Source organism: Ahaetulla prasina, chromosome 1 (genome assembly GCF_028640845.1).
Source record: "Ahaetulla prasina isolate Xishuangbanna chromosome 1, ASM2864084v1, whole genome shotgun sequence".
NCBI lineage: Eukaryota > Metazoa > Chordata > Lepidosauria > Squamata > Colubridae > Ahaetulla > Ahaetulla prasina.
Genome location: NC_080539.1, coordinates 296911159 through 296934685, shown reverse-complemented (window position 1 = coordinate 296934685; position 23527 = coordinate 296911159). Strand labels below are relative to the sequence as shown.

Genomic DNA, 23527 nt, shown 5'->3' with positions numbered 1-23527 from the left:
CTTCCCCAGGAGTGAGGTGGGAATGGAAATTTTGCAGTATCCTTCCCCTGGAGTGGGGTGGGAATGGAGATTTTGCAATATCCTTTCCCTGGAATGGGGAGGGAATGGGGATTTTGCAGTATCCTTCCCCTGCCATGCCCACCAAGCTGAACCGGTAGCAAAAAAAGTTGAATTTCACCACTGAGAACATCTATGTGGTCACTGGGAGTTGAAAACAACTTGATTGCACATAATCAGTCTTAAACTGTCTGCTGCTATATTCTTCATCTTATTGGAGGGGTTGTCCTCTAAAGCAATATTTTTGTGGGCAGCTAGGTGAAATCATTTAATAACAAATCTGACTAAGTTCTTTGATTTTAAACATGAAGCCTATTTTTTCTCTCTCTCTTCTGCTTCATTTCTCTTTCAGAATAATGAACTGGAACTAATAAAAGGTGGCTCAAACTCTATGGATCTTAAGGGCACAGGTGGTGATTTGACTAACAATGAGAAGGCAAGTCTTTCATTTTTCAAACTCTCAGGCAGATAGATCTTCCTTTTGACAAATCTTTGCGACCCAGGGATCCCTGCAGTAATTCAGAGGTTCAGAATAGTTATGTAAATTGTTAACGTGCAATAATAATAGCTTTAGGGCTTTTAATTTGAATTGTCTCTCTGGACTCAGTTGTGCTTAAAGTACTATTTCTCAAAGGGTTGAACCTTTAGCACTTCTTTTAGCTCCCAATGATGAAATACCACCCATCTGAAAGGGCTGTCTTGTGCAAATAAGCATGTACTTCTGTGCAAGCATAAGTTGTCTGGCAATCATCCCACACTGGCTTTGGCATGTCTTTGCTGAACCTTTGTTAGCCATGCAGAAAGATAAATGAGGAAAAAAGAAAATAAGCCCTTCTAGAATTCCTTATTTTTAAGAGCACAATTATTTTCTTTAGGATCAATCTGGATCAGTTCCAAAGAGTATTCAGGGTATCCAGATATTCGCTATTTAGGGAGGAAAATAGGACCTACCACAGAATCCCAATTCTTTTATTCCTTGCTACTCTCAGCTCCTTACTATATGACTGACTCCAGAATATTAAGCGATGTAAGATAAACTAAGTGAAATTCTCATCAGCATGCATAGTTCAAACAAGTCCGCTCCGTTAAAATCGAACTGAATTATTTCCTTGGTTTCATTTTAATTATAAATAAAATGATACCATTTTTGCACGAACGCTTTAAGTGAAAAAGAGCTCTTAGCATATTTAAATTTTGTAGAAAGGACAATGCAATTTAGCACATATTTGCACTGCACCATTAAGCTGCTGCTATCCATGCTGAGGTCAGAGAGATTAAAAGCTGGTTTAAGAAAATTCTGCCAGATTGGGGATGCGCGGTTGGTAACTTGCCAGATGTTCAGTACAATTCTTCTAGTACTGTTCCTTCCTAATTTTCTCAGAAAAGAAAGCAGTTACCAATCACTTTCCTTCCTATGGATAGTGTAAATAAATATAGTGAACATATAGAATTTTTGTGTGCGCCATATATATATATATATATATATATATATATATACACACACACACACACACACACACACACACACACACACACACACATATATATATATATATATATATATATATATATATATATATATATATATATATATACATACAGAGTTCTATTTATATAGATAGTGGATGCACTAAAATGTCCATATATTCAGAGAGATATATATAGAGATAGTGGGTGCACTAAATGTCCATATAAGAAGATGAGCCCTCTTTAAAATAACAAACTTCTTTCTTGCATTTTTCTCAGTATGGCTCAGTAATTTCTGTTGCAGTTATTGTTACAGAATTCTTTCAGTGGAAGGGGGTTAAAATGTTAATGAACTTGCAGAATGCCACTAATTTGAATCCCCATTGAAATGTGGGTTTTTAATTACTATTTTTCTTACCTTGAACAGCCCACATTACTGCATTATTCAATAAGTTCTGGAATTTTTCCATCAGTTGAAGTAAAACACAAAGGATTTTGTTGTACTTATTCATGAGGACTATTTGGGAGTCAATTTAAAAAAAGAAAAAGAAAAAAAACCCCAGCTCTGGTGTTTCAACTGTGCATTGCTGGAACTTAAGAAGGAAAATGCCCAGCAAAAAAGTAGGAACCCTAGGAGAAAAATAGTAATAAAAAACACTTGCCTGCTATGTTTTAAACCCATAACTTCTTATATATATCAAACAAATATCATAACCGCTCTGCTATGGAACATTTGTCATGGTTGAAGCAGATATTAGTAAGCTGCAGGTCTTCAACCACTAAACTAAGTTGTTCCTTGGGGGGGGGTGTCTGTCATTACATAAAGTGATCTGTTAAATTTTCTAAAAGAAAATATCTAGCACCAGCAACTAGACAGCAGTCCTTGTGCTGACACTAACTGGAAAACACAGTTTTTAACACAGAGCAGAAAAATACAGATGGGGGCGGTTGTCACATTTGCAATAGGCATGGTTTATGTAGAGGATGACAACCAATCCTACCCTCCCGAAATGATGGGTGGATCACTCTTGCAACACGGCAATCTGGCCATGTGAATATGCCCTTTGAAGCCCCCACTCCATTGCTTCCTGATAGCTTTTCTCAGCTGTTTCTTCTCCAGACCATCTGTTAAAATATACATACATATTTCTGCCTGCCTACCTATTTATTTTTCTCTATTACACATTCAGATTATCATGGTGCAAATATAACCTTAGTCATGTCTACCAAACTATTGAAATGCTAATTAAAAACTTGGTCTGATTCCATACACCTGCTGAAACTAACTTACATTTTTTTTTAACTTGCTCACAGCCATTTTCTGATTCGGAAGGTCGAGTCCATGTGGAAACATATGAAGACCACTGTGTGTTTACTATTGAAGGAGCTGAGAAGGAAGATGAGGGAATCTACAGAGTTGCAGTGAAAAATCCAGCTGGAGAAGACACAGCTGATATCACTGTAAAAGTTATTGGTAAGCAAGACCATGGTGGGTTTATTACATGAAGCCTTTGTCAATCAGTCATCTCATGTCTTTATATTTTCCAATGGAGTAGAGACTCAGCAGCTGGGACTATCGAATTCAACTCCTCCCATTCCTATAAATCAGTATTCCTCAACCTTGGGCACTTTAAGAGGTCCCAGAATTCCCCAGACAGCTATGCTGGGAGTTGAAGTCCAGACCTCTTTAAATGCCCAACATTGAGAAACACTGCTGTAAGTAAAACTCCAAATAAGGGAGAAACTGCAACAGCCGAGTCTCCGCTTTCAGTAGGTGGTTTTCAGGGAATAACAACAATCTCGGTGCAATTGTTGCCTAAATTAGCTCTTTTTTGTCATCTGGAATGAGCTGAGAATAATCTCAGAAATATTTACAATTCAAGTACATAGTAAACACACTTCAAATATGTTTCTTGGTCACTTGGCTTGATGATTAATTGTTCTCTGCTATCATTATTTCTGCGTTGAATAAATTCATATTTTCTATCTCATGTCATTTAAAAATAAAGCATGTGGGTGAAGTTTCAACAGATTGGCTTTCTTTTCATTTTTAAGTATTAATCTGACCATACCATTTGTTTTACAGATGGAGAAATGTTGTGACTAATATAGTAGTTACAATAGGAACATCTCCCTTCGTTCAAAATTTACTAAGAAATTTTAGTTTCAGTTTTAAGAAGGAATTGTTTGCCATAAATACCAATATAATAATGAAAGTTCAATAAATCAAGAATACAGCAAATACTTGCAAGATTGCTTAGGCCCAAAGCTCATTCATAAACTTAACTCAAAGTTAAATTTTTCAGTGATGCTGACTTAAACCAGTGTTTTTCAACTTTGATGGCTTTAAGATAGGTTGCTGGCTGGGGAATTGTGGGAGTTGAAGTCCACCTGTCTTAAAGTCACTAAGATTGAGAAACACTAGTTTAAGTCATTACAGTGTCACTGAAAGATTTTTGGATTATCTCCCCTGAGATTCAGATTGAGAGAGAGGGAGGGAGGGAGGGAGAGAGAGTTGAACTGAATTCCTTCTACAACAGTCTATTTTTTTCCCAACTTGCTTTCCACATGGAAAAACTAATATTGACGGGAACAGTAACATTCTCCCCTTCTGAAACTAGAGATAATATGTTTCTACTATACTGTTGAACATCTCCTACTCTTGCATTTCTCTAAGAATCTTTTAAAATAGTTCAAATAGGCAGATGTCATCACTATAATGTGTAACAGCAAGTTCTTTAACTAAAAAGATGAGATTCTAATAAGAATCAGCAAATACTTTGATCTCATTTTTCCTCCTTCTCCAGATATACCTGATCCACCAGAAGCTCCTAAAATCACTGATGTTGGTGAAGACAACTGCATAGTAAAGTGGCAGCCACCTAAGTATGATGGAGGACAGCCAATACTGGGTAAGAATCGACAATAATCTTAACAGAAGAGTTTTTAATTGGAACAGACGTTTCTTGTCTATTACTTATAGAAAAAAATAAACAAAATGGCAGGGCTGTGAAGTGCCTTGGATTTGTTTCAAAAACATGCTTTGGAATGTGTGGAGATACAAAATAGCATCTGTCTGCAACTGCTTAAAGCAGACCATTTTTCTGAAAATTGCAGCTTGGGGATCCTAGAAAAACACATGGCTACTATTAAGCATTGCAGAGAAGTGCAACATACATGCCTCATATGCTCCAAAGCACCTGTTTGGAAGAGAATCAGATAGTGCTTTGATTTCTCTTACTTGTCATTTCAAGGACAACATGCCCGCAATGTGCTACTTAAGGCATACAAAAGGAAACAGGAGCACCTTCTCTGTATAAAGTGTCTAGAATGGAAGCTCATAATAAAATATCCAACTTTCATGGACCAATGGTTTCAATCAACTTCAGATATTATACGGAAAGCATAAATGTGAGCTTAAGACACATCTATTTATTTGCGCAGGACTGGACTAGAATTTTTAAATTTTAAATATTTAAATTTTAAATCTGGTTTTAATGGGGTTTTTATTATTTATATCTCTATTTTAAATATTCGGCCTTTGTAATAAGTTTTTTAATTAATGTTTTATTCTGTACATAGATACGTTTTATATGGCTGTAAACCGCCCTGAGTCCCTAGGGAGATAGGGCGGTATAAAAGTGTGAACAAATAAATAAATAAATAAAATAAATAAATAGAAAGCACCCTTATTTCTTCTGCAGTTGTTGTAGTGTGCAAAGCATTTTTCATCACTTTCAGAGGTCACCTTTCAAAGAGACTAGTAAGTGTCTTTGAAAGGAAGTAAGTAAGGACTAGTAAGAAAGGAAGGAACTGTCATCAGAACAGATAGCGTTTAAGCTAGCAGTCTTCTAATGCTGGCATGGTTAAACACATTATGATCAGAGTTTCTATCTTTTGATGAGACTGTAGACAAAAATAACATTGGCATTATGCAACTCAAATGGTTTTAATAAGGCACTTGGGACTAAGCCTCCTGTTAATACATTACGTGTATTGGCTGCATTGGAGCCATATTCCTGTCCCTGATTCTGCTCATTCCACCCACTGACCTGTTGAATGGAAGCAGAGATCTGAACAGGAACATTGATTAATGAGTTCCAATTTGGGGGCTCTGCATAGACCCAACACTTGGAATTCTCAATGAAGTGCAGGCATTGTATTTCACATTCACGTGTTTAACTTGAAAAGCAATGGACTTAATAGTATCTCTTTCATACAGTATACGTATGCATGTAATCAAGCTACACATTTCAGTGTACAAACAATTCTTGCTATCACTCACAGAGAAAACACTTCAGTCCTGAAGATGACTAGAAGAGCATAAGCTCTATGGAACAATATCAGATCTCCTCCAAAGCAGTAGTGCATCGGATTGCCTTGCATAAAGTTCAGTCCTATATGTAGACCTTGGGAAGTCTTATCACATTCACAACTGCAAGTTCTGCATCTTCTTGCTGTAACTGGGTGTTAAAAATAGAAACAGAAACGGGGGGAGGGGGGTTCAATCTACATGGATAGTTTACCCTACTTTTAAAGTTTAGATTTCTTAACTAGAGGAATAATCTAGTTGGGCTGGTGTTTTATTTCAATTGGTGTGCAACTGAGTGAGCTTTTAATAGTTTGTGTATTGTTATTGGGCTGAATAAATTAGGTCACCATTTCTTAAATTACACAATAATGTGTAGATTGCCTATTTTTTGTATAAGCAGATTGACTAATCAGAGATCCAACTTTTGGTTAGGTCATAATAACCAAATGGGATGCCTTATAACTCTTCCACATCAGCCATTACAATGGTATATATAAAAACTGGGCTAATATAAGATTTGCTACTTGGGTCCATAACCCTCCTAAGAAATAAATGTTATCTGTCTCTCTGTCGGCAGTGACAGATGTTTTCTTCAGGCTTTTACATTTCTCAGAAATGAGAGCAGGCAGAGGTGTTAATTTCAACTTGGTCATGGTGCGTGCTTCTTCTACACAGAATAATATAATGACACATTAGGCAGGAGAACAGAATAATAATAAATAAATCCCAAAGTGACCTGTGAGTGGACTAGAGAAACACAAAGGATTAATGTTCCATCCATGGAAGAGAGCCAACTTCAAGTCAGTTTAACCACAATCGTGTGGAAGCCTCAGGAAAAAGAGAGAGTGACTTTAGAGGAACAATGTGATATTTGACTGTATATTAGTAAACTAAATAAATATGTAATTGGCTGATAATTTAGAGCAATTTTTAAAACATGCAGCTGTAAGACAGACGCTTGAATTAAGGTATGAAGTAAGAAAGGCAAAACTTATGTTTCTGAAAACTAAGAGGCAATAAACAATAAAATGCAACTATTTTATAAATATTTAATAATAAAATAAGTAACTATTTCTAACAATCTTTCTGATTAATACATAAGCTTGCTCTTAATTAAATATCTAAAAAAGGCATTATGTTGTGATCTAACATTAGTTCCAAAAAGTCTCATTATGTGGTATTATCAATCGCAGCCTTTTAATATACAATACAATTAGCCTTCATCTTAGGAAATACTTGTGAACTACAAGGCATTGTAATAGCAAAGTATAATTGGATAATACTGAGGGTCAAGGTTTCCTTATGTTCACACTATTTTTGCTTTTATCTCAATTTAATAATTAATTTGCTAAATAATAGAGCATTGGGAATCCAGATATTATTTAATGTTGCCTTCCCTAATCTAATAGTTTCTGTTTGATTTCCAGGATATATTTTAGAGAGGAAGAAAAAGAAGAGCTACAGGTGGATGAGGCTGAACTTTGACCTTTTGAAGGATCTGACTTATGAAGCAAAGAGAATGATTGAAGGAGTTGTTTATGAGATGAGAATTTATGCCGTGAACTCAGTTGGCATGTCTCGGCCTAGTCCTGCCTCACAGCCTTTCATGCCAATTGGTGAGTGTCAACATGTATGTTGCATTATTTGTAATCCCTCCTTGAGAACCCAAGACAGAAATGAACAATTTTGAACAGAGAAAATATATGTATAACTTATTTAAAGTTTTTTTTTCCCCTTTTACCTGTCCTTGGAAATGAGAGCATGGAGGTTCCAGTTTCATAAAATTGCTGATGAATTTCTAACTGTTAAAATTAGAAGTGTGAGAGGCAAGCTAGGCTGAACAAGAGAGGGAAGCTAATTGGCAATGACCTCCCATTGCCTCTCAGCTTCCCCCTTTCCATTATGGATGCAAATGCTGTAGTAAACTACTAATGCCACCCAGTCCACCTCCCCTGTGGAGCTGTAAGGCTATCTGATTAAGAAAATACCCATGGATTTTCTATAAATAATCATTATGACCCCCACCATTTTGTAGCAGTCCTTGAGTTAAGGGCACACTGTGTGAGTCATTGCGAGAAAGAAGCATTTGAGAAATTAAGGTATAGCAGTCATAGCAATGACCGAAGAGGTGGCTCAACTCATAGAAGTCCATAAAGAAGGAGAAGAGTTTTCTGAAAGTAACGGTGTGGAAATCGAAGACCCTAAGAATGGACAAACAGAGAAAATTATAGTTGAAGAGAACGTGATTAGCTCTGATCTTCAGTCGCCATTCAACAACTGTACTGGCGAAGGAGAAGGAGAAGAAGAAGAAAGTTCAGTCCGGGAAACAATTGAAGAGTTCCCACAGGAAACAGATGAGCTAAAAGGTCCAGGATTTTGATGGAATAAGAACATGTTTACCAGATTAGAAATAAGGGGCAACCTGCAACCCTGGAGATGAGGCACTGGGTTTGTAATGTGCATTTTATGATAACATGCTCACATCCATGTGTGAGTGATGCACATGCTTTTTTTAAATTACTTTCAAAGACTGGCTTTAATTGAATGTCATTCCAGAAAGGCAAGTGAGAAAATGTGTTTATCGCAACAATGTTAGGTTGGGTGCTAACATTAGGTGTTCCATCTGTTGTGTCATTTTTAACCTTTTTGAAAAGAGAAGAGGCTTGTTATCTGTTGTATGGAACATTCTGCATAGTTGAAATATTTTAAGTAGCGTTCGCAATGTGTTTAAATACCATAACATTTAAGCTGCCTAATTTATGATAAGCACACATATGGCACAAAAAAATAACCCACCTACCTTCTTTTAAAAGTGTTGTTCCCTTATTACATGTAGTCTAAACGAAATGAGGTTGAATCAGCTATTGAATGAATATTAAGTATTATGTCACACGGTGAAATGTGAAGCCTTTGTAGATTGAGATGGAGAAATATTTGGTAAAGATGAATCTCAAAGATTGAAATGCAGGTCATCTGTGCAAAATATATTTCAAATTATAAGCTGCTCAGAGCCTTTGAGAATGTTTATAGTATAAATAAATATTTTAGGTACAATAAAAATGATGACGATAATGACAATGTTGACAATAGAATAATAGCACTGGGAAAACTCTGCTCCAAAATGCTTCTGTTTTATAACTATTGAACCAGAAAATTGTTTGTCTCTAAATCTGTGTCCCCAATACCGATTGCCAATTAGAGAGCAATATGGTGTCCCTTCTTGTCTTGCCTATAGATGTTAATTTTGGGGTTAAGAGCAGTCATTATACACATTTTATTGACATGCTAGCTAATAATTTCTGCCTTCTCCTTGAGTCAATTTAGCAAATGTCACATCATCTACTTAGCCATACCCAAGGGATTGTGAGCTCCAACAAGTACAAGCTATGCTCCACAAGAGTGCTTAAATGCTGCCTGTGCTATAGAATTCAGCAGCATCCACCTCCACCTATTTTCAGCTTAAGAAATCCTATTCTAAAGATACAATAATGGCTGTTATCTTCCAGACCTAAGTAAAAGATTTTTGTTAACCCACCAAGCTCCGTGTGATGTTCATATTGCTACTTCTACCACAGTTAGAATTCATCAAATCTTTAGTATCTTCAATAAAGGTGTTGTTTTTCTAACAGCATGAAGTCTTCACTGTCAAAAGTCCATTTTTATGGAAGCTCTTTCAAAGTCTAAGATTCTTCACAGGGATTGCTTTAATAGGTTACTTCATTTTTATCAAATATTTTGTGTGTCATACAGGGAACACGGGTTTTGTTAAAAAATATTGTACTTCTGCTTTCATAGTTTTAAATTACATTTTGCAAAAAATTAAAATATTATAAGCTGATATTTTTAATAAGAAAAATGAAAATACTATTGTTGTTCAATAGCTTTAACATATCATGCAAAGTCTTTGGCGTGTGCATTTTTTTTAGCTCCTCCAAGTGAGCCAACACACTTTACTGTAGATGACATTTCTGACACTTCTGTTACCCTGAAGTGGAGAGCCCCTGAACGGATTGGAGCAGGAGGATTGGATGGCTACAATATTGAATACTGTAGAGAAGGATGTGAGTAAGCCCTGGTGTATTCTGAAAAACCTTCCAAGGAACAAATAACACCCATTTTACTGGGTTTACTAAAGTAGACATTGATTTTTCAGGTTGATAAAGTAGAGAAGTAATATGAAATAATAATTAGAGAGATTATGGTTTAAAACTGGCTAATATCACAGAGATTGTCTTTTGAGGGGGTGCCTATTTCCTAAAATGTTGATGACTATGAATAGAAGCAGAGATGATAACAGATTATGAGCTAATTTACAAGAGTGGGTATAAATTTACAGGATGCATTTTGGCAATTATGTATTTTGTTTGTCTCTCTATCTCCAGGGAAATGACTGGAACTAATATTCTTTTAGTGATAGTAATTGTTACACATTTTTAGCTTGTCAGTCATTATTCCTAAACTTATTACAGCAAATGTTAAAGTAATCTGTGATCTGTGCAATTTTCAGTAGATTCAGCATTTTTTTCCTCCGAAAATCCATTCCTACTCCCACACCATTCAAAGGGTGTCCATCCCAAATTGTACAGCTAAAAGTCTATAGTCTGATAATTTAGGATGGACACCCTTTGAAGAAAAAAAAACTAAGAAAGTCTAGTTGCCTCTTGAAAAAGCACCTTTGGGACAACCATGACCTGGATGATTGAGAATCTCTACAGACATCCTTAGATATATGTTAAGTTTAATTAGCAATCTCAAGTTCACCTAATAGAACAATGTCCTAGTGAATTTGCTTTTGAATATGTTGAGCTTACTTTGAGTAAATAGAATTATCATGCCATTAGACAAAGTCTTTTAAAAATTTGTTTAAAAAATATCTAGCAGTTTGTTTTTTAATATCTGCAGCCACCGAATGGATTCCAGCTCTTCCTAGCCCCACTGAGCGCACATCTGTCTTACTTAAAGATTTGGTTACAGGAGACAAATTGTATTTTCGCATCACTGCTATAAATTTAGCAGGGACAAGTCAACCAGCAATGATTAAGGAATTAGTTACTGTTCAAGAGATCTTGCGTAAGTGTCTTGAGAATATTCCTGAAGCCATTTATAATTATTTCTTTAATGAAAAGCTCCTTGGAGTACAAGGGAGTATAAATTTGTTTATTGAAGTTCATTCTTCCTAATATTTTAAATTCATCAGTCTCCTAATCTTTTGGGGCCAGAGGGAATATTTTGAATTTTGGAAGCATATTGTGGAAGCTCCAAAAAATAATTGTCACGGAGGCAGTCATTCATTTACAAACAAATGTCAGGATAACATCACCAGTCACAGTATACTTCTTTCATTGAGGAAACAAAAATAAAATTCTCCAAGAATTGCAGTATATGTAGACTCATTAAAAGAAATCAATTTTTAAAGTATCTGACAAATTTTCAGATACTCCAAGCTGATTAGCAGGTACCAAGTGAAGTTTTATAGATGTATTATTGTAGTTTGGTTCCATGTTGGGATCTCAGTTTTAACCATATGAATCTGGCTTTCTAATGTGAGTCCAGAATCTCCTAAAACTGGGCTGTACACCTGATTTATACTACAACATGGATGAGCAATCTATGGCTCTTGAGATGTTCTAGATCAGAATTCTCAAACTCGTGGCCCTCAGGCTGGCTGCATCACGTGCTGGCTCTGCCTCTGCCCGGTTTAGTGAAGGGGGGAAAAGTCCTGATACATCATGTGATGCCGCCATGATGATGCAAGTTTGACACCCCTGTTCTAGATTCCTACTTCTCTCAGAATGGGCCATGTTCATGGATAATTAATTGAACAATTACAACCCCAGTGTGATTTCTTCTTCCCATGTATCTTTGCAGCATTTGCCATGGCACAAATACTTTTTAAAAAAACCTCCAAGTGATCACCATTAAATATGCTTAAAATTATGGTTTCTTGATTCTGTAAATATTTAATAGATATTGTCAAAATCATTTCTTATTTTTCTTCATAAATACAATGTATATATACAATAATCTGAAATAATAGTAATTATCCTCTGACTTGGTTTTTTATCTACAGAGCGTCCTAAAATTAGGCTGCCACGCAATCTCAGACAAACTTTAATGAAGAAAGTTGGTGATACAATCAACATTGTAATTCCTTTCCAGGTATGTGATAGGGTCTTTATTGATCATAGGGCAAAGTCTTACCCTTGTTGAAGTAACTGACAGTGGGAACAAGTATTCCTATGTATCTCTGGAGTAATTCTTATCCAGGTGTCAAGAAATTTCCTCATCATTTGGTGAAAGCTCATCTGCTCTGAATTTTCATCCTTCCATCAAGTTATAAAAACACTGCCCACCTCTGTTTTAGCTGAGGACAATGTTTGTGAATGGTAGCATCTCTAGCTTTGCCATGTTACTACAAGAATGTTTGTAAGGAGGTACACTACCAGAAAGAACTCTGAGGAACAGCCAATGAAAAGAAACTCTGTGCCATCACTGAATAAGTTATTTCTGCCTTCTATCTCTAATGTGAAAAGCTGTACAAAAGAGATGCTTCTAAATCTCATAATTGTCAAAATATTAAAAAGATTCATTTAAAATCTGAGGGCAATTTTTCTCAACCCTGGCAACTTTAAGATGTGTGGACTTCAACTTTCCTCACCCAGTATGTGTAACCTTAATGTTGTCAAGGTTGAGCAATGCTGGCTTAGATCAAAAGATAAGCAATAAACAGAAAGGTAAATAGAAATTATACAATAATTTATTCAGATGTTATGAAAATCTTCAACTAATCTTAGGAGTAAAAGAAACTCTACTCTACAATCCAAGTTTTACAATTTTCCCTCTATTGCTCCAACGCTACTGCAATGAACGATTGGAATCCTTCATCCCCATTTTAAATTATCCAAACTTGTCAACTGTGAAAAATTTGAACTGTTACTTGTTTAACACATGTTAATTTTAAACATCCTGGAATAAATCTATGTACTTGAACCTCCAGGCAAGACGGGCAGCATGTAAATTGAATAAATAGATAAATACCAATGTGTTCGACAGTAACTTGATGGCCACATAATAAGAGAAAATCAAAGCTTTAAACTGTGGCTCATAAAATTAATTGTATTTTGTCTTGAATAGTATTCTAAAATGCTTGTAATCTAAAATGGAATAGTTTAAGCCATACTAGAGTAAGGTTAGGCTCACAGTTATGAAAGGCATTTTCCTGCTCAATGTATAAACTGAAGCACACATTTTTTAAAGCAGATTCTTGACTTTCGGGCATCTATGTATATATTGTTCCATCATGGTGATAAAAAAATTAACAGGTGCTGGTGACAACTGGTCATTTTGTAATAAGACAATTAAAAACTATTTTCTGGTGCCTTCGTTGTAGCTGTATGTGAGGACTATAGCTATATATTTCTAACAATATACAGTATGCAAGAAATAAGCCTACACAGAATAGCTGTGAGAGAAACATTTTCTTCATATAAGACAGGAGATTAATACAACCAATCACTGAAAATCAAACTTGTTTTCAGTCCGACCATTTTTCTTTCTTTTCACAGGGTAAACCTAGACCTAAAGTTATCTGGAAAAAAGATGGTCAGCTAATAGACTCTAAGGAAGTGGGAATACGAAACAGCAATACAGATACTATTCTATTTATCCGAAAGGCCGAACGTCATCATTCTGGGAAATATGAAGTTGAAGTGCAAATAGAAAACATGAGTGACAAGGTCAACATTACAATGCAGATTATGGGTAAGAAACTGCTGGATAATTTTATTTATTTAAAACAGTTGTATATCACTCTTCTTATGGAACAACTTAATAGAATTTAGTTCATCTGAAATCAGGCTGAATTTTTATTTTTTTTACCAATCCTTCCGCAAAATTTATTTAGTTGTAGCCGGACTCCTAGCAATACAATAATTAAGTCTCTTTCCCATTCCTTGTTTCAAAAAATATTTTCCTAATGCTTGTGTTCAGGGTGGTTGAGGAGTGGGAGAAGAGAAAAAAACTCACATTTTAAGTATAGAGTCCATTGACTTGGCACCTCTTTGGATTTATGATCAATTGAGCTTAGTCTCATCCCAATCCAAGTTAGAAACCACAGCAGCTGCTTTTATTACAAGAGTGTCAGAATTTTTGTGGTGGATTTCACAACTGAGCTTAGTTCTGTGCATTAAACCTATGGCTACTAAAACATAAAAAAATTGAGTCAGTATAGAGGATTTTTCTAGAACTATTCAATGAGGAGTGAAAATACCCATCTATTTATAGGGGCAGCTATTGCAAGATCAGTTTGAATTGTTGTCCCGGGATCTTCTTTACATTATGCCTATGATAATGTAATCAGCCTTTTTTCTCTGAGACAGGGTCTTATTTTTGAGGTAATTAATTCATTTCATGTAAAATACCAAAAAAAAAATAATAATCTGAAAGAGTAGCAACCCAATCTGATATTCCCAGAATTAATTAGTGATCATTTTAAGTGTTTAATGGACAGTTGACTATCTCTCAACAGGTATCCAGCTAAGAAGGATTAATGGATGCATCCAATATCACATGTTGGAAGGGAAGAAGAAAGAGGGAGGGAGAGAGGGGGAGGTCATAGAGCAAATAGGAACATTTAGCTAACCTTGGCTGATCCTGAGAAAGCTTTAAAAAAGGCTCAGACCTGGTTCATTTGGAAAAGAATTCTGAAGGAAATCCCAGATATACTGTATCCTTAGGCCAGGGAATTATAAAGCGTACCAGAAGAAGATAGTGGCAAACCACTTATATATTGTTTCCAAAAAGACTACATGTCCATGAAGAATTCATGTCATTCAAGGAAAATTTTTAATCTTTATTTTTATAAAGCTACACAATAATTCACAACCTATTTCTCTTTCAGAACTGTTTTTAAGCAATACAATCGTATACTGTGCATGTATAATATTTTATTTATTTAATACATTTATATCAATTTTAGCCCATTTTAGTTGCATGACTCCGGAGAGTTTACAGATAAAACCACAGAATCTTATATAAACTGATGGAATTCAACTTCAGCCTAAAAGATGTTGACGGGGAGGTGAAAGAAAAAAGTATTAATTTCTTGATTTTCATCGATTAATGGTGAACATCAATGGATTTGGAGAAAGGGAAAATTATTATTTTTACCTTTCTCTGTTGGAATATGGAGCCACTGAATATATATTTCACATCTATATTTGGTAGGGTAAATTTATTGTAGGGGAAAAATTGGATGTAGACGCCTATTTGGAATATATCAGTACATGAGGTTATTTAAGCTCCACTTGTATCACTGTGTAAAAACTGTGTAACAACATTGAGGAGCAGCTTTTTTGTGGGGTGGATTTCTTTTTTCAGACAAGCCTGGTCCTCCTCTGAATGTTAAGATTGTGGATGTATGGGGATTCAATGTTGCTTTGGAATGGATGCCTCCCCAGGATGATGGCAATTCTCAAATCACAGGATATACGGTCCAGAAGGCAGACAAAAAAACAATGGTAAGAACCATAGGCCAGGTAAGGATACACATCCATTCTGGGACTAGTCAATTAATACTTCCTGTAACAGTATGTCGGATGGACCCTCGGAGGCAGGAGAGAGAACTACAGACTGGACAACTAGAGTGTAAAGGTATCTCAGTCCTCAGAGGGAGGGCATCAGAAATATTTCAGAAGGAACCTTCTTAGTTTTGCAGTATGTAAAAGGAAAGAAGCCAGTGGTGGGATTCAAATTTTTTTACTACCAGTTTTGTGGGTGTGGCTTGGTGGGCGTGGCTTGGTGGGTGTGGCAGAGGAAGGATACTGTAAAATCTCCATTCCCACCCCACTCCTGGGGGAAGGTTACTGCAAAATCCCCATTCCTTCCCCACCCCACTAACCTGCTTTCCAGCTCTGTTCTCCTGTGCAGGGCAACAACAGAAGACCCAGCTGATCAGCTGGAGCTCAGGAGGCAGACAATAGATGGGACAGGGCCAATCAGAGGTGGTATTTGCCGGTTACTACTCAAAATCTCCGCCACCGGTTCTCCAGAACTGGTCAGAACCTGAATACCACCTCTGAAAGGAGGGGAGAAGTACTTTTAGTTTCAGAAGACTTTGTTAATGTAACTTTACAATAAAGATAGAGCTAGCAATCTTTTTTTGTGTTTCTTGCCTGGACTAATTCTTCCTACAGTCATGACCAATTAAGATAAGATGATGACTTTTTCATCATTTCCACAGTTAGAATGAGGCTTGTTTGGGGAATTCCAGAAGTATATAATCAGTGTTTATATAAAAAAACTTCTTTCATTAAAACCATTAGACTAATGAGATATAAGTAGAACACAAAAGATATAAGCCATTCCCCTCCTTTTTATGAACACCTGTGGCTATGACAGGATTGTGAGAAATTCTAATTATTAGAGCCACAATCTTGTTTGCAAACATAATTGCTACAAGAATTCTGGTTCACCTGTCAATCTTTGTAATGGAGCAGTTAGCTAGATTTCTCCACCTCTATGGGTTATTAGGCTAAAGACAATGCTATCCTGCTTACCTTCTAAGGGCAACTTATTCTGTTGAAAGAAACCTGCTTCCCTCTTTCAGTCTCTTTGGCCAAAAAAATCCCAGTTGTAATTTTCTATTTGTTAGTTTTTCATGGAGAATGATTATTAGAACTCCTGGTTCATTTTTATTTATAGTTTGGTATATCCAGTGGTGGGATTCAGCCAGTTCGCACCACTTCGGGAGAACTGGTTGTTAACTTTCTGAGCAGTTTGGCAAACTGGTTGTTGGAAGAAATCATTAGGGCAGAGAACCGGTTGTTAAATTACTTGAATCCCACCACTGGGTATATCTCCCTAAAACAGCATTTATTGCCAGAAGAAAACTAACTGAGAGATCTGGATCTATCTGTGATTAGGTTGCAGCATATCTTGCCCTACACAGTGGAACTTCATAATTTTAACACAGGTCTTAGTTCATAAACATCTCTTGAAAATCAATTAGGATTTTTAATATGTATATATGTGTGTAATTAATATATCTTGATTGCACATCTGCTAGAGGTTACATTAATTTTGTGCAGTAAAGTACTCTGCTATTATTGTAAGGGGAAAAATACAACCTTTTTTAAAAAAAATTCAGATTATTTGCTTGGCTGCATAGCAAGCAGGAAAAGGAAAGAAGTAGGGAAAGAATTGGTGTCGATTGCAAGCGAATCCATACATTTTTACTGGTAAATACGATAAAGGGATAAATTAAGAATTTATATTTAAATGGTGGACTTCTTATTGCACATAATCCAGCTTCCTTGTGTATGTATGCATTCTTTGTCTGGACAGACATTACAGTTAGTTAACCTTGGGATCAATTTTGGGTTCATCAAGTTCTGCTATGTATCATCATGCTTGTGTATCAAATGTCAGCTTTTAAAAATATGTTTACATTGTAAACCGCCCTGAGTCCTTCGGGAGAAGGGCGGTATAGAAATTAAATTATTATTATTATTAAATTATTATTATTTAAGGTTCAGCACACTTTTTGTTTTGTTTTCCAGGAATGGTATACTGTTTTTGATCACTATCGGCGCACTAACTGTGTAGTATCTGAGCTGATCATGGGAAATGAATACTATTTCAGGATCTTCAGTGAAAACCTATGTGGGCTGAGTGAAAATGCTGCAATCAGCAAAAACTCTGCCTACATTAAAAAGACAGGTAACGAAGAAAAATAATACAGGTGCCAACGTTCTCATTAAAAATTATCTTTCTTAATGTTGAAGTGAAAATAAGTTGTCATATATTCTGTGGGATATCCACTCTTGAATCTTTGCTATTCAAACCAGTTAATTTTTGAAATAGGTACCATGTTGCACAAGTTAGTATTCAACATATTGGTAGATGACATGACATATAGTGGTTTGTGCAAGAATTTCCACACCAGCATCTACCAGGGAGTCTCCCTCATGGAATGGAATAACTCGCCTTGGCCAACTTGTCATGGCCAACTGGCTGTGGGAGACAACTTGTTGCAGGACAATTCAACAAATACAAAAGTTAAATTAATATCAACAGAACCATAGCCAATAATAATAAAATAAGAAAGTTGATCCAGAAATATAATTGTTACGATAATTTTGAAGAAAATGCGGTCTCCTATAATAAAAGTAACTGAATCAATTCAATTAATAAAACATTGAATTGTCCCTCAGGGAGTTCCAGATCTAAAGGCAGGATATAAATAAGCTAATTAAAAAAGTCAAACTAGTAAATTAGATCTGAAACTTCAAATTCATTCCCGGCTTTACTCCAAGTGCAGAGAAGAGCAGCAAAGATGATTAGGGGACTGTAGGCTAAAATATATGAAGAACGATTGCAGGAATTGTGTATGTCTAGGTTAATGAAAAGAAGGACTAGGGGTGACATGATAGCAGTGTTGCAATATCTAAGAGGTTGCCACAAAGAAGAGGGAGTCAACCTATTTTCCAAAGAACCTGAAAGACAGGAGAAGCAGCAATGGATGGAAACTAATTAAGGAGAGAACCAACCTAGAATTAACAAGAAATTTCTTGACAGTTAGAACAATTAATCAGTGGAACGACTCATCTCCAGAAATTGTGGGTGCTCCAACACTGGAGGTTTTTAAGAAGAGATTGGACAACCATTGGTCTGAAATGGTTTGTAGTTCCCTGTTTGAGCAGGGGTTTGGACTAGAAGACCTCCAAGGTCCCTTCCAACTGTGTTATTCACTAGTTATAGATAATGGCAGCTGGAGAGTTTCACAAACATGGAAGGAGGGGGAAAAGCAAGAGAATTGCATAAAATGGACTGCATCCTTGTATACTTCTGAACTGAATGTTTTTAGCACTACTGCTATCCTATGCTGAAATATTTTAGCTGGTCATTTTTAAGGATTATTTTAAAATACAGCATGATTAAACCAGGACACTTTCTGTTTGGTTTCCCCTGACCTTATATCTTGTTCATGCTGCAGGAGCAATTTACAAACCACCTAATTACAAAGAACATGACTTCTCTGAGGCACCAAAATTCACCCATCCACTTTCTGATCGTTCGGTAATCTCTGGGTACAATGCAACACTCAGTTGTGCTGTCAGAGGAAGCCCAAAGGTCTGTCATACTATATCCTACCACTGAATTTTTAATATACACAACTGTAGTGGGAAAATTACTACTAATATGCTAAGGTGTGTATGGCATCATAACATATATTGCAGCAATAGAAAATACAGAAAACATTCCAGTTTGTAAGTGAGCCCTAAAAATAGGGCAAGGGTAATGTTGTTTCTAAGCACAAATATTTTAACAATTCAGGATAAGAACTTAGACTAGGAATTATATAAGATTATTGGAAAATCAGAGGCTTGAGGCAGGATGAGAAGATTGCCTTTGAAAGAAATAGAAAAAGATGTTTTCATAAAGGGGGAAAAACATAGAATAGTATTATGATATGAAAATTGGTTGGGCATAAAAATATAGTCCTAGATCACCTATAAAATCCCCATGAAGAAAAAAGTTTGGTAAGAATGTCTGCTTTGCTTCTTATACACCATGTTAATCTTGCCAATGGATTCTGGGTTATCGTTTATGGAATTTCCCAAACTACAGGTAGTCCTGGACTTACAATCATTCATTTAATAACAGTTTGAAGTTACAACAGCACTGAAAAAAGTGACTTGTGACCAGTCTTCACACAACCCTTGCAGCATCCCCATGGTCACGTGATCAAATTCAGGCACTTGGCAATTGACATGTATTTAGGATCATCCCAGGATCATCATTTGTAACCTTCCCAGCCAACTTCCAACAAGCGAAGTTAATGGGGGGAAGCTAGATTGGCTCAATGACTGCATGATTTGTTGAATAACTGCAGTGGTTCACTTAAACAACTGTGGCAAAAAAGGCCGTAAAATGAGGCACAATTCACTTGACAACTGTCTTGCTTAGTAATAGAAATTTTGGGATCAATTGTCATTGTACAATAAGTCAAGGACTACATGAATATTTCTCCTTTAGTAAATAACACATTTTTAAAAGTTTGAAGGACCTAACATGTATGAAATACTTCTGGAAGCTAACATGTTTGGGTTAAAAATGCATTTTGACCTGCTTAAAATTCCAATGTAATCTCTAAGTAGCAAAGCAGATGTCCTTTCCTCTTCAAAATGACCTGCTTCTGCTTCAGACTTATTGTTTCTGTTTTCAAAAACACAGCCCAAAATCTTCTGGTTCAAAAACAATGTGGACCTTTCTGGAGATGCCAAGTACCGCATGTTCAGTAAACATGGAGTGTTGACTTTGGAAATCCGCAAGCCCAGCCCATTTGATGGAGGAGTTTATACCTGCAAGGCGGTGAATGATTGTGGTGAAGCAGAAATAGAGTGTCGATTGGATGTTAGAGGTACTAAAGAGGACTTAACAGAACTTCCTAAAAAATAAGTCTTTGAGTCTGTATCCTTTAAAGGTTAACTGTGCAGTTTCAGTATCTTTCTGGATACATTTCCTTGAATGAGGAATGATATGTAATAAGTAACACTTCAATAGTCTAATTAGACAGTAGACTAAAAAACTATGAACTTATGAAGACTTATCTGTATCATGGGCAAGTGATTTACTCATTGCAGATCTTTTTGGACTGCAATGAGTAAATCACTTGCCCAGTTTGCATTTTTAGAAAAGCTTTTTTAGCAATGGTTCATAGCGGTTTCGTATTCCAACTCCAATGCAGAGAGAAAGGAATGTTAAGACAAGGAAACACACACACTTTATGTCTAGCCTGTCTTTTTATGTTCTATACCTTTTTTTCCACAAGTTGCAGATGAGGAATAACACTGTATCATAACCTATGCCACATCTACTGCACTACATTAGCAGAATCTCATAAAGTAGCACAGCAAGTGAACCTGATTTTATTACAAGCACAATGACTTCCTTTACAATTCTGCAGCAATAGAACTGCTGCTGAATTTACATTACTGCATCCAGGAGTGGGCTGAAAACTTTTAGTAACTGGTTCACTGCCCGGTTGCTGGGTGGGCGTGGCCATGGGGGCATGGCCTACTCAGCCTCCTGCACCACGGTGGGGGCAGTTTCGCCCTCTCCAGGCTCCGGAGGCTTTCTTCGAGCCTTCAGGAGGGTGAAAACAACCTCCCCCTGGCTCCAGAGGCCCTCCAGAGGCCAGAAATAGGCCCATTTCCGGATACTAGTACTTTCGGTAGGCCCATTTTTTGCCCTCTCAGAGCCTCCGCACGGACGCTGCACTTACCTGGCATCCAAAACAGGCTGCGTATAGACTCCTGGGAGGGGAGGAGAGGGGAGGGGTAGGCAGGGTCAGCCATTCCTTGCAACTACCGGTTCGGCGAACCAGATTAAAATTAACATCTGGTTCTCCCGAACTGGTTGAATCCCACCCAACTGTATCCCATTTCTCTGTAAGGAAACTGATTAGAGGGTTAAGGCATCAGGGCATTACAGATCAGGAGAAGGCCAAGTATCTCAGTCTTTTTTTTCCAAGTATCTCAGTCTTTGATCACAAGCGAAGCATGTGACTGTAACTTGGATAGTACAGACAGCCCACCAACTTACCTTCAAAACTGCAAAAAAAAAATTATCCTAAAACTAGAAATGCAAGACCAACTGGAATACTAAAATAGATTCTCAGTATTTTATGACAGATAAAATAGATTGTTAGCACATATGAACACGTGTCTTGATTTATTTCTTACTTATTTTGGTATCTACAGCACCACAGTGAAATTCTAAGCAACTGGACATCAGCAAGTCCAGCAACTGGACATCAGCAAGTCTAAATATAGAACCGAGTTGTTTGTACCAACAAACCTGGGACATCTAGGAAAAATTGGAAGAGGCCAGCAACATAAAGAAAAACCAGCCAGATGTGTCAGCCCCTCAAAGCCTTAAGTAGCTTCTGGATATCAGAAATGCTCATTACTCCTGCTGCTGGGGAAATTACAGAACAAATTTAATTCATTTCCTGATGCGGTTTCAGTCTCTTGTGCTGCTTTTCTCCCAATTAGTAAGACCTGTTGTTCTTGATAAGAGCTTCCACATACCCCGAGTTATAATCATACCAACTTAGCAATTTTCGGTTACTAATGGTTTTACAACGGTAGAACCTGTTTGACCACAAGCAGGGTATGTGGGATCTATAGACCGGAAATTCACACAAAATGCATTCATCAGTTTTTTGTTTTTTGTTTTTAAAACACAAGTTCATTTGGGAATGAGACCAATTGCATCATTACATTGTGACTTAGTGCATATGCTTAGGCCTCACATGCAAACAACTGGGGTGTAATTTTTCAAACTTTTGGTTTGTTTGTTTTTAATATAATACTGATGGCAGATAACTTTGGAAGCAGCTATGAAAGCCTTCTAAAGGATGTGGCTGTTTTAAGAATATGCCACATTCCTTGGGAAGCCACTCTTTTGATGACTTTGTGCAACTCTCCAAGAAACAATTTCTGCTCCTCTTTAAAAAAAAATGTTATCTAAGAGTTGAATTGGAAAAAAATGATCGGGGCAATTCTATAAAACAATCTATTGAGTTCATTTTTTTTTTGTTAAACACCCTTAATGTAGACTATTTACACATGGATTTCGTCAGTGTAGGTTTCACTTTTTAATCAAACAAATGGGTTTTATTTTTCTGAGCGTATAGTTTGAATTCACCAATAGCAAGTTTTTGCATTATAGCTGAACTGCACAGACACATTCCTTTAGGAAAAATCACTTATTCAGTAACAAACCATGGGAGATAATAAAAACAGATGATGAGAATATTGCAGTGCAAATATTTTAATTTAAAAATTAGGAAGTTTTAAATCCTACTAATTACTGGTAGTTTGAATAGATTTTTATAGAAAGATGTATGGGAATTCTGGAGCGGTTATCAATACTTTTAGGAAGTAAATTAAGATCCTACCCCACTTTTTGGATCAGCCAACATCACTGGGCGCTTTTTATCTTGCCAGGTCCCAACTTCCTCCTGCTGCAATGATTGGCACAAACTTTGCTGTCATGTGAGGAGACAGAAAAGGCCTGACACAATGAAAAGTACCTAGAGATCTTGGGTTCAAGTGCTCCTTATGTAGATCTGAAGCCACATCTGGTACTGCATTAAGCATATAATCAGATACATACTAGTCTGAAGGAAAGCCTTGATGATTCCAGGTTTTCAGTTATGAATTGACTTGTATGGAATTGTGCTGTTAAGGGATCAATCCTTAGTCTTCCATTCTTAACAACAGTTTGAAAACGTCTGGTTTATATTGCCATGCATACTAAATGTAACATCATCTTGTGATGTTATCATCATCATCCATTTTTTCAAAGGCAATTCAAAAATTATTTTACAACAGCTTCAGAAACTGTAAGAAAGCTCTGTTCCCTGTTTTAACACATACAGAATGTATTCCCTGCATATTTAGGAAATAATGTAAGTTTATAAACACTGATGCAAAAATATAAAGCACCAAAAGTGCTTTTCCAAACATAACACTGTCTCTTTAATGAAAATGTATTGCTTCTGCATAAGGAAATAAATAAAATAACAGCTTTTCCTTTTCCATTCAGTTTCCAGACTAGACTTATTTTCCCCGGCTGTTTGTAATTTCTTGGTCTATATTTATATAACATAAAAGAGGACTA

The 23527-nt window shown here is 36.4% G+C and overlaps 1 protein-coding gene across 1 annotated transcript in view; it reads left to right on the top strand.

Moving 5' to 3' along the window:
- Positions 1–23527, top strand: part of MYBPC3 (myosin binding protein C3) — a 104442-nt gene extending 80915 nt beyond the window's left edge. The window contains exons 20-32 of the mRNA XM_058161819.1: positions 410–493; positions 2839–2998; positions 4332–4436; positions 7264–7452; positions 9763–9897; positions 10739–10906; positions 11907–11995; positions 13402–13597; positions 15215–15354; positions 17395–17554; positions 18831–18967; positions 20072–20258; positions 21601–23527. Of these exons, the coding sequence (XP_058017802.1) occupies positions 410–493; positions 2839–2998; positions 4332–4436; positions 7264–7452; positions 9763–9897; positions 10739–10906; positions 11907–11995; positions 13402–13597; positions 15215–15354; positions 17395–17554; positions 18831–18967; positions 20072–20258; positions 21601–21611 (1761 nt within the window). The 3' untranslated portion in view covers positions 21612–23527. The remainder of the gene's footprint in view (positions 1–409; positions 494–2838; positions 2999–4331; positions 4437–7263; positions 7453–9762; positions 9898–10738; positions 10907–11906; positions 11996–13401; positions 13598–15214; positions 15355–17394; positions 17555–18830; positions 18968–20071; positions 20259–21600) is intronic.